The sequence below is a fragment of the Megalops cyprinoides genome, chromosome 12 (genome assembly GCF_013368585.1).
Source record: "Megalops cyprinoides isolate fMegCyp1 chromosome 12, fMegCyp1.pri, whole genome shotgun sequence".
Classification (NCBI taxonomy): Eukaryota; Metazoa; Chordata; class Actinopteri; order Elopiformes; family Megalopidae; genus Megalops; species Megalops cyprinoides.
The window spans coordinates 34,566,660-34,578,739 of record NC_050594.1 but is presented as its reverse complement, the minus strand read 5'-3'; the positions used below and the strand labels follow the sequence as shown (position 1 = coordinate 34,578,739).

Genomic DNA, 12,080 nt, shown 5'->3' with positions numbered 1-12,080 from the left:
CTGATGACGTTTAAATTTTGAAACCCTTTCGGCCCTCCCTCGGCGGAAGTGAAGGTAACAACAAACCTTGTTCCACCAAATGGGGAAGTCTGAGTTGTGTGGTGTGCACTTTCACTACGTTTAGTTTCCCGTCAAGCAGCTAATTTTCAAGTAGTCTCTTTTCTACTACGTAGGTCAGGTGAAACATTAAAATGACTGACGCAAGAGTTTCTCCAGGACTTGCAAGAACAGTAGTACAGCAATGTGTGCGTGCTAGACTTCAGGTCAAACCAGTGGAGGGAGAGTCAATACCAGAATGGGTCGAGGTACTACTTTCGTCTTTTCAAAGTCGGGGTCAGAGGACAGAAAATTACACTTCAGACGTTATACGCGACTGGCAAAATGCACATCATACTTTGCTTTATTTTTTCACAGATTGAAAGGGGAATGGTGATCTACATATGTTTTTTCAAAGGAGCCACAGAAGATATAATCCCAAAAATGGGTAAGTTCCACCACCTGAGACGTACAACCTGTGCATGCTGTGTATGCTTTTGCTATTGATTTTAACTATAAACATTTCATGCTTAGGAGTAATATCTACAATACAGGATTAAAAGTTACATACATAAATGTTTACATTACATGGATTCATGTGTCATATGCTCTTATCTAGAGCAATTTATCCAGAGGAAAGGTCGATAAGGACTAGAGTGTAATAACAGTACATGAACAACAGAAGGTAAAGATAACATCAGACCATGTTTGAACAAGCATTGTCATGTCACACAGTTCTACAGTAACTGGTGTCACACTGAAAATACAAAATGCTGTTAAGACCAAGTAGACAATGGATGAACAGTGGTTGATAATTTAGATCTTCCACTGGGCTGGAATAGAATTACCTTCCCCCTGTGGTGGCAGTTTTTCCAGTTTCCAGCTACAGCATTACTGTTTGCAGAATATTTGTATTAGCAGTGCTTCAGTGATTAACCCTGCCAAAATTGCTAATTCGCTGGTTATGCTGATGAGTTTGCCTTTGTATGATACAGAAAAGGTCCCCAAGCCATTGTGACAGAGCCTTCATCAACAGCTAAAATAAAATAATTTTCTCATCAGTACCACACAGAACCCATTTAAGTGTCTGTGTTCAAAACTTTGTTTTAAGCCTTATATTCTAAAATATATTTTTTGTGATTGACACCATGCACAAACACAGTCTAAGTCTAACCCTGAGAAATGTTTGCATAGTTTAAAAGCAACAATCGCAGTTCAACCAAAAAGCAAGGGGAAGGCTGGACCCAACTCCAAAATGCATTTTCACAGAACTATTTAAATAAACCACATATCATCAGGTTGTTTATTAGTCCTTCCCATGGGGCCTTTGTGATTCTTAGTGAACCATGTGCATTTCTGCATCTTACCCACACTTGGTGTTTGCTTATTGATTCTTCTGTGAGATACTTATTGCCTGTGTTTCAGTGGTACATTGTAATAATGGTACTATGTGAAAACAATCAAACACACTTGAATGTGTTGTGAAAACATGTATCTGGTTTAGGTACAGTAAGGTACCGGTTCCACCTGATTACTAAACTACATTAAAGAAATTACCATTTTGAAAGAAACAGCAATTCAGCTTCTCATAGTTCAGAGAGAATTTGTGGTTAGAGCTGAAAAAACAGCATCAGAACAGGAGGTCACTGACACCTGTGTTTCCATAGTAAGCACCCTGCTGCAGGTAAAGCTGTGTGAGGCTGACTCTGGGAAGCTTGTGTCTGTGCTGGATCTGCCTGGGAGCATCCTCATCATCCCCCAGGCCACTCTTGGTGGGAAGACCAAAGGTCGGGGCATGCAGTATCACGGTAACATTGGGAAGGAGGAGGGGCTTCAGCTCTATGCCAGCTTTGTGTCCCAGTGCGAGAAGGAACTGGCCTCAACTAGCAAGTGCACTGAAGCTGGGGTTGTCGTCAAACATGGGACTTATGGAAACAGACAAGTGCTAAAATTACATACAAATGGACCCTACACACATTTAATAGAGTTTTAACCCATGTCACATCTTGCAATTTTCTATTTCATAAAATGCACAGAATTACACCACATTTATCCCCAGTCCTGTAAACACTTTCAGTTCATTGTCAAAATCCATGTAAAACTCCTGACAGACAAGTTCTTAAACAACTTCTTATGACTGGATGTGTTTATGCTCTACATGTGATTATTCTACATTCTATTTCATTAGTACATTCTTTGAAATTATTGAACATGTTTTTGTGTTATAGATAGATAAAATAGATAAAATTGTATTTATTAACAGAAAATAAATAATATCAACATGTCAAAATATTCTTCATTTCTTTGTTGTTACTATTCCATCCATGGTATGTGCAGAGGTGAAATTTCAGGCAACTCGGAACTATCAAGCGATGTGACATTATATAGTATACAAAAAAAACCTTTATTGATTTTTTTTCCTGTGGTTTAGTTATGTACAGTAGTTATTCATCTAAACTTGTCTCTTTTTTGGTAGCTATCACTGCACAACATTTGGACTTGCAAAATAAGACTTTTTGTGGGATGTTTCTACCTTTGGTGTATTTCTTCCTTAGACTGTTTCCTCCCTGGATGATTAAAGATTCAAGATCAATATGATGGGATAATATTGAGATAAATTGTCTATTGAAAGTGGGGAAAAAGCTAAATCAATCATAGTTTCCCACATGTCATTTGTGAAGTGGGGCTGCAAAAATACATCAGGTTGCTTAATAACGACAGTGGGAATCAAGTCTCACCAATTCAGTTTATTTTATAAGTATTGTTTGACCTGAAAAAATATATTGGATGTGTAGATGTGACAAAATAGGAGCTTGTCATGATATAAAGAGTGGAAGAACCCAAGAGGATGAACCTAACAGCCTTCTGCCTGGCAGCCATTGAGCCTCAGGGCCTGACCTTACAAATCAGCTTGACATCCCTTGTAATATCATTGGTGATCATTCAGGTTTCTACAAGGACAGCTTGGAACAATTACAATTTACAATTTGGTATTTCGCAGGCGCTTTTAAACCAAAGTGACTTACAATTAGTGCATCAATCAGGTTTGGCTAACTACCTCATAAGCAAAAGATTGCAGTAGGAATGCAAATTAATTATTTACAGTACCATGCTCCTGTATATCCTGCAAGAATAAAACAGAAATCTGCAAACAAAACCTGCAACATAGAGACAAGGTTAGTACAGAAGATTTTTTTTTACATTTTATACCATAAATTATAAAAACATAACAGAAAGGCTACACAATAGGGGACTGGTGGATTTTGAAAAGGCGGGTTTTCAGGCTCCTGCGGAAGATGGCAAGTGATTCCGCAGCTCTGATTGGGTGTGGAAGGTCATTCCACCACTGCGGAATGAGGGCAGAAAAAAGACGTGGCCGAGTGGAATGGCTGCCAGGTTCCTGAAGTGAGAGGACCACCAGCTGCCCAGAGGAGGTTGAGCGGAGAGATCTGGTTGGAGTGTATGGAGTGATCAAAGACTGAAGGTAGGACGGGGCAGAGCCTCTTAGGGCCTGGTAAGCCAGCACCAGTGTCTTAAACTGGATATGGGCTGCTACCAGAACCCAGTGAAGTGCAGTGAGTAGCGGAGTGACATGAAGGTGTTTTGGGAGGTTGAATACCAGGCCTGATAGTGATAGTGCAGGCTGGTAAGCCAGCCAGTAAGGCGTTGCAGTAGTCAAGGCGGGAGATGACTAATGCTTGAACTAGGAGCTGGGTTGCTTGTTAGGTAAGGAAAGGGCAGATCCTCTTGATGTTGTAGAGGGAGAATCTGCAGGACCGGGTGACCGCCGCGATGTGGCTTTGGAACAAAATCAATAAATGGACTTATTGAATAAACTTTTGAAGGCACTGAGCAGCGCTTGAACACGTATTATACTTGCAACTGCCAGTACTAGTACTAGTAAGAGACAGACACATATTTTTTAGTACAACACTAGCCAGACTGATCCAGCCAGTGTTGTACTTGTGGAAAATTTAAAAAAATATATATATATGTGTCTGTCAGTGCTGACAGCCGCGAGTTAGTGTTGCAGTTTGTCCTCAAACATGAAGGACTTGCCTAGTACGTAGTCTACCCTCTTTTATTTCTGCTATTTGCGTGGACCACTTACTCTGGAAGTATGTTTTCCTGAGGGACTGATTATTTAGTAACACCGTGACAGAGGAAGTCCTCTGAGCTTGAAGTGATTTTCCGCCATCTTAGTACTCACGCGTGTGTAGTTGTAAAGAGCAATAAAATGCAGCTGTAAATTCACAACGTCAACAAAAAGATAAACTTGTGTGCGCGTAGCGACATACAGCTGTCGTGTTAACGTCTATGTAAAATGCCAGTGTGCTCCGCGTTCAAATGCAATGCTCGTACTGGGTGTAAAAAAGACAACAACAAAGTGACATTTCACAGGTAGGGTTGTTCTATAAACATGTCTTGTGTAAAATAGACGGATGCGACAGTGATTACTGTCAAAATGCAAATTATTTATGAAAATGCGAGCCTAACGTTAATGCTTTGTTGCTGGCGAGCTGGGGTGGTAAGGTGAAAATGATCCTGTGTGCTCTAGCTAGAAAGCTGGCAGTAAGCAGTTCTACCAGAGCAACCAATCTGTCTGCCCCAGCGGCCAGAGTTTCGCAGAAAAAGTTATTATAATTCTCCAAAGTTTACTCTTTGTTCTCAGTGTCTGGCATGCAAAACGACTCATCTGTTGAGTGCAATATTTACTTGATCGTTTGACCCGCAGACATTGCGGAGGGTCCTACAAAAGGGTGGGAAGTTTATTCAGCAAGGAGGAGTTTACTTTGGATGTTAAAACGCGAGTTGACATAAATGCTAAGTAATCAGACTAGACGTTATGCCCGTGGATGCCTGTGTATAAATTATACAAGGAATAATATTATGGCGAGTCAAGGCCACAGTTTGAAAACCTGCGCGTGCTGTTTTTCGTTTAAGGTGAACTGTCAAATTAATACAAATTATTAGATGTTAAATGATTACAGATCTGGATTTGACAGTCTTTAACAAGTGTCTGCTGGGTTTCATGTTTCTGCAAGTTATCTCTGTTAATTTGAACCTTTGAAACAAAAGTGTAATAGAGATATTCAACTTTATTGATAAAAATGAAAGCTTTTCACAGTGGCCTAGATAAAGTCACTGAATCTTAAATTTAAATAGCAACCAACAATGCTTATTTGAGACAATTCTACCAGATTTGTTCAAGGGGAAAACATGTATCAAATTGATGCTTTCATTCATTAGCAGGAAGACCCCTGACAACATTTTTTTTTTTTTTACCACAGTGAAATTGTTGATTACATTTGACAATGTCAGATAACGAGCTGTTATCAGTGTCTCAGGTGACAGCTCATTCAAGGCTAAATTCATTATGAGCTTGGCTGGAATGAAAACCAACATCCATGGTAGGTCTTCAGTTTCTCAGAACTGGTGCTGGGGACCTGGTGCAAACTGGATTTCATTTGGTTTGATTTAGGTTGTTCATGAAAAGAATGCACAGTCTATTCCATCATGTTCCAGTAAGCTTTTTGATTATCTTTCTTTCATATTTGACCTGGTTCTCATACGGGCCTCAGGTTCCCACTAAAGCATCCCGAGAGACTCAAAATATGGATCCGTATCACGCAGAAAGATGACTGGATGCCCACGCCCAATTCGGTCCTGTGCTCTCGACACTTTAAGGAGGACTGCTTTGACAGGACTGGTCAGACCACACGAATCAGGGAGGGTGCAGTCCCAACCATTGTCCTTTTCCCCCGCTACTCGAAGGTAACTTTTGCCAAAGCAGTTGATGTAGATTCTGTTTTTTGATGCAGATGGTAGTCAAAGTCTTAGTTTGTTAGCTAGTTAGTTTCTTTCCATTAGGCACATTCATCAACATTAGCCACAAGCCACTGTGTACAGAATTAGCTTGTGGTTGATGTGGGCACAGTATGGTTACACTGTGATTGACAGAAGCAGGTGTGCCTTTAGAACTGGCTAAGGAAGAAGTAACCTAGTACAGCTCACACATAAATCATCGGCTTATGTTCCGGGAATGGAACAGATCTTTTAAAGCAGACACTGCCATATGGAGCCATTGTTCTCTGCATGGGAGAAGGAGGGAAACCTTTGGTTTAGTTTTATTCACAGTGGGGTCTTGTCTGCATACTTAACTTCTTGCTACTAGTGAATGAATACCAGGAAAATAGAACTGCTGATTACCCAATATCACAGACCAAACAATGCAGGGGGATATTAAAGCCAATAAAGTTGGACCGTTTTTCCAACTAGCAAGCTTGCTGCTATAAAATGACCAAGGAGGTAGACAGCTAGTGTTCTTTCTTGACAGCTACACCTAAAGATAAAGGTCCATTTATTATAGGTACCTGTGTCCACTGGAGCTATTAACCCAACTAATAAATGTGGGTGGTGGAAACAGCTTAAAAGTTGTATGTGATGTGGTACTTCATACATTGGTAGTGTTGTCTGAATTTGCTTCCTCATTGACTGTATGAACAGTGTAAATATTGGAGGGTTTCACCACATCGCTGTTTTTATATTGCTTTCAGAAATCTCAGCTGTTAGAGAGCCAGCAATGTGAGCAAAAGAAAGTGACAAGGTCCCCTCGGCGACAGCGAGGCCGGCGTGGGAGGCGGGCCCACCCTAAAAAAGCGGGCCCGAGAGCTGAGCAGGCCTCCAACGTGAACCCACCTGCAAGCCAGAGCTCCTCCAGTGAGGCACCCCCTCCAGACCCTGACCCTGACCCCAGCAGTAATGAGGCTGAAAGCCTTCCCCTGGCGGAGGGTCCTATGGGCCAGGACGTGCCCAATTCGGACCCCTCATGCTCGATGATGGCTACAGCTGCGGTGGAGTACCGGCCCAGTGTCCTGACCTATTTCAGCTATGTGCCGCGGGTGGAGCCCAAGCCGCTGCTCCCCCTCGACCACCCGTATGCTGTGACCGAGTCACCTGTCAAACTGAAGCGGCGCTGCAACGACATCACGGACCGGCTAGAGGAGTGCCGGCGCAAGCTGAAAATGGAGCAGCAGAAGGTGCGGCGCTGGCACCGTGATGTTGGCCGGCTTAAGTCAGTGGTGAAGGCGCTGCGCCGGGAGAGCGCCACGCCAGCCAGCTGCACCGAGCTGGTGGAGGAGAACTTCAGCGGCGTGCCCAAGGAACTGGTAAAGAGGATGCTGGGGGAGAAGCGAGGCCCCCTGGAGTATGATGATGAGCTCAAGGCCTTTGCTGTGAAGCTCCGCCTCCTGTCACCCAAGGCCTATGACTACGTGCGGAGCAGCTTCAAGCTGGCCCTTCCGCACCCACGCGTCATGAGGCTGTGGCGCGCTCATGGCAAGGACGGTGATGGTGGCCAGCCTGAGCCGCCCCCTGCCGAGGCGGGGGACGCCAGAAAGAGCAGGGACATGCAGGCAAAGAAGGGTGTGGCTCCACTGCGGGCGAGGACCGTGATCCAACAGTGCCAGTATGCCAGGCTCCGAGTGAAACAAGAGGGGGGCGACTCCTATGAGGAGTGGGTAGAGGTATAGAACTGGACTCTGCAGTGTGTGTGCTTTAACAGTGAAGTCTGTAATATGTAAATTAGCTGTGACAGAAACACTGATGATTACATTATATTATTGTTTTCATGTGTTATCCATTTATACAGCTTTATTTATTTGTGAGGAGTTGAACCCGCAACATTTTGGTTACAGTTCCTTCCAATTACCACAATGCTACAGTGCCGCCCATGATAAAAACATCAGTCTAGTATTACAGCTTTATTTTTCTTTTTTTAACTGAGAACCACTGTAGTAATTTGTTAATTAAAACGTGATATTTTTAAATTAACAGATTCACAAGGGAATGGTGGTCTACATCTGCTTTTTGAAAGGGGCCACGGAGAAGTTGATCCCAAAAATGGGTATGTTCTCTGAAATACACAGCAAACATTAGTGACACAGTCCACTCCAGGCCAGTGTGTAACATGCCTCTGATCCTCTCGTGTGCCCTCACAGTGAACGCCCTGCTGAATGTGAAACTGTTTGAGATGGAGCCTGGCAAGCAGGTGTCTGTGCTGGACCTGCCTGGGAGCGTGCTTGTTGTGCCCCAGGTTGCGCTGGGGGGGAAGGCCAGGAGGCGGAGCCTGCAGTACCCCAGCAGCATCGACAGCTGGAGGGGCCTGCAGCTGTATGCCAGTTTCATAGCGCAGCTGGAGAGCCAGCTGCTCTCATCCAGCAAGTGTGCGGAGGCTGGGGTGGTGGTGCGGTACGGGGTGTACGGAGAGCAGCAGGCGTTGGTGCTGGACAGTGATGGACTCTCAACACACCTGATGGAATTTTAGACCTCCGTGCTCTCCCACACCACAGTGCTTTACTTTCAGCGGACTAAAAGACACAATGATGGCATCCCCTTCTCTGTGTCAGAATTAAAATGTGGGAAAGATTAACGAGATATGGTTTTATGGTGTCTGACTTTATGAGTCTGCATCTGATGCTTTGTTTGATTTCATTTTTTCTTTGGTGTCAATCACGGTTTGAATTTTGGGCAGAATAGTGGAAAACAAGATCTCACCTATCTGACAGGTTTTAGTAAAGTTAATTTGATTAAGTTCTTTAGATGCCCTGATGAATGTTCCTTTGATTCACAGCCATACCATTAAAGAGAGCAGTACTGATACAGATCTGACAGAGTGAAGCATTATATTAGCTTTTCAGGGGACCATTTAAGTTGAAGTCAGACAAACTTGTTATTCTACGAATGAGATGGTGATCAGAGTTTCAGTGGAGATCTTTGTTAAAGCACTCCTCTACATATGCTTATCAGCAAGAGCACAAACACAGGCATGTCATCACAGTAATGACCCACTTGATTTTTTATCATTTGAGGAAACGGGCGTTTCTGTGAAAAATTGAGGACATAATGAGAATTAAATGGGTTTGAACATATGTACTAATTATTTTCATTTTCATTATTTAATAATTGCAAAAGAGCATGTTAAAACCATCCTATTAGTATTTTTTAAATTAAATGTACATTTTGCTTTGTTTTAGTTGTAAAAGAACAGACACAACGTACTACGATATACAATATATCTATGCAGATATTTCTGGAATCGGTCATCATTGTAATTGACCATTTTTCAGGTTTGCGTTATTGTTGGTTGCTTTTAACAGTAAAACGGCTCCATCTGCTGGAGACTGGCTACGTAGCAGTCAAAGAAGCCTTATTAAAGCAGCTTGCTGAGAACAAGTTCCCCTCATTGCCTCTAATGAACGATGAAAAGAAATAGCCTGCACTGTACTGTTGAGTACCTCAAAGGAACAACGTGTGGTCAGTTCAATAAGTCAGGGGCTGACAGCGAGTACACAAGAATTTTTATGGAAAACTAAACATGACTTCATTTCGTCAATAAATAGGCTTAAATAAATACACCTTGACATAAACACAAAATCGTGTATGTTGAGTACACATTTGTGTACAGATAGTTTAATCATATTTTCACAAGCAGTCTGTCTTGGAAAGGGATATGTAGCCGTCCATGTCGTCTTACAGAACATTTATCCGAGACATCACAGAACACGGAACTAACACTACCAAAATGATGTTTACAGGACACAAGCTTCCGGAGCATTCATTAAAGTTTAAGAAAATACTGAAAGGATTACGACGTGGACATTTTTACAGAGATGCAACACCACAAAACTTAGGCTACCTGTTCTTTACACTCTTCGTTACTAATAGTTGTTTGCCGGTTCTTTCTGTTGTGTGATATTTACATAATAAACTAAATGAAATAATGACTACAACATTATCATTACTTTTTTACGACATTATTATCACGACAGCAGCATGTTTGAAATTTAAACGTGTTAATAATTTTTCGTTTTTTTAAACGGTTATATTTCTTTGCATTATTATTCAAACTCGCCCCCCTTGTTGCTCGTTCAGATTGTTGACCGGTCCAGACAATGTATTTTATTATAAACCCATAATATATAAATATTAGACCCATCCATTTCTTATCTTTGGAAAATTAGTGCATGATCAATGCCGTGATGTGCTTTGCAAGGAATATATTTACTGTCGATAATGCAGTGACTCCACGTACTCTCGGGAGAGAGTAGGTTGACCTCAGGTCTCCACACTGGAAGGCTGAGGTTGAGGGAGTGGGGGAATCTATCAAATAGCACACCTCTAACTTTGTACAGTACTGATGCAATTAGTAAAATCAGTCACACTATGAAATACTACCAAATAAACCACAATTCATTCATAATACTGTGAATATATGGTTTCACAGACATATTGTTGCATTTTTTGTGTGAAATTGTTAAGAATAATATAAAACCCATCTGCACACCACCAAGGTAAATTGGTTTAGTCTTAACTGTTGGTTGACAGTGTTGGGGGATGGGTAATGTATTGATGCTCGAGTGCCAAATCAACACAAATGGTTAAGAAAAGTTAGCAGTATTGATCCTGCTACACATATAGGGACCAAACATCAGCTAATTCTTCTCCCAATATTCTACAGTTCCCTAACTCTGCAGTTATAGGCAGAGACCTTTAACACAATTCTGTTGCCATGTGTGGCCTCTCAGATACTATAGATAACAACTCAACTTCCACACAAGAAATCAATACTTGGAAGACTGCAGACAATAATGCATTTTGCCTCTCCAAATTTCTACCTGACAATTCTAGCTACTGATAATTTCACAGGGAGGTGCTAATTGCCTCTAAAAGTAGCAAGAGGCTCTCCAACCATTACTGAATGAAAACATAGAGATCTTCCTGGAAAAATGAGGACATGAACCCATGCCATATTTTACTGTGGCTTTTTTCTCTCACTTTTCATTTAGCAACTGAAGGACTTTAACCAAAAATACACTAAAGACTGGTCCATTTGACTCTCACTTAAAATTTTAGAGAAGTTACATGTTTGTCAGACAGTAGAAATAAAGAAAACACTTACTGTAAAATGGTGAGGACATCTTTTTATTAATAATGCATGACAGTACAAATCCATCTAGGATTTTAACCAATTGTGTGCGGAAAACCTGCTTGTGTTGTCAAGAAAGCAAGTCTTTGTGCATTACTCTTGACCAGCCAAAAGACAATATGCAAATACCACCGCTACAAAAAGGACAGAGTAAGGCAGTAATTGTTGAATTGTTGATGCATTTATTTATTTATTTGACTTTTTCTCTAAGGCTTTATTTTAGAAACTTTGATCTAGTCTACACAGCTGGAGTCTGAAGTAGTGAGGGTCTACTTGTTGTAAGAGGGTCACACTCATCAAATGACTAAGTCAATATGGTACCTGCTGTGTCCACTGCATGCTTTGCTATCACATGCTGTCGTGTCATGAGGGTATATATAACCTCACCAAAGAAATTTCAACCCTAAAATACAGTGATAGTGCAAATATCTTCCTGTATATGCCTAAAATGAATTGTTTCAATGCAAAGAGCAGCACAGTTACTTGAGCAGCTCCTCTTCTCCTTCACTCTTTTTATTGCTGCAACTGTGGGTGAATACTGTAAATGACTGTACAGGAGTATGACAAAGATGAGTGGTTGAACTTGCAAAAACAAATTGCCCTGGGAAGCTCTGGAAACCAAAGGATATACCCAGTTCCAAACTAACAGATAAGGCAATACTACTCAACAGAGCAAACTTTTGCATTAAAACTCCATTCCATCACATATGCCCTACAAACAAATAAAAGCATACTCTCAACATTTTCAAGCAAAAGACACACAACAAAATTCCCACTTGTTTGCCCAGCTAAAACAAAGAATAATTCAGCCCCGCTTGAGCATTCATTAAAGCACTTGGAATAATCATGCAAGTAAACTCAATTGGTTGGTTCTTACATATTTGGCCTACTAAACTGAGGTGGTACTTAACAGCAGAATTACCAGGACTGATAGGGATGTGTACAGTGGGGTGCTCATGGTGAGGTGAACCATTCACTGTAATTACATCTATTCCAACTCATTTTTGTGATCCAAATTCATTTTATGGTTTAATGTGATAACACACTAGACATTTTA

The 12,080-nt window shown here is 41.4% G+C and overlaps 2 protein-coding genes across 2 annotated transcripts; both read left to right on the top strand.

Moving 5' to 3' along the window:
• Positions 1-25: 25 nt before the first annotated feature.
• LOC118787394 (D-aminoacyl-tRNA deacylase 2-like) lies at positions 26-2,114 on the top strand. The gene is made up of 4 exons (XM_036542946.1): positions 26-54; positions 174-305; positions 415-484; positions 1,704-2,114. The coding sequence occupies exons 2-4, from the start codon at positions 192-194 to the stop codon at positions 2,027-2,029; spliced, it is 510 nt and encodes a 169-aa protein (XP_036398839.1). The 5' UTR covers positions 26-54; positions 174-191; the 3' UTR covers positions 2,030-2,114.
• A 2,124-nt stretch (positions 2,115-4,238) lies between these two features.
• On the top strand, positions 4,239-8,450 carry LOC118787225. Its single transcript, XM_036542707.1, has 5 exons — positions 4,239-4,437; positions 5,619-5,811; positions 6,594-7,562; positions 7,873-7,942; positions 8,037-8,450. The coding sequence occupies exons 1-5, from the start codon at positions 4,361-4,363 to the stop codon at positions 8,360-8,362; spliced, it is 1,635 nt and encodes a 544-aa protein (XP_036398600.1). The 5' UTR covers positions 4,239-4,360; the 3' UTR covers positions 8,363-8,450.
• Positions 8,451-12,080: the final 3,630 nt, after the last annotated feature.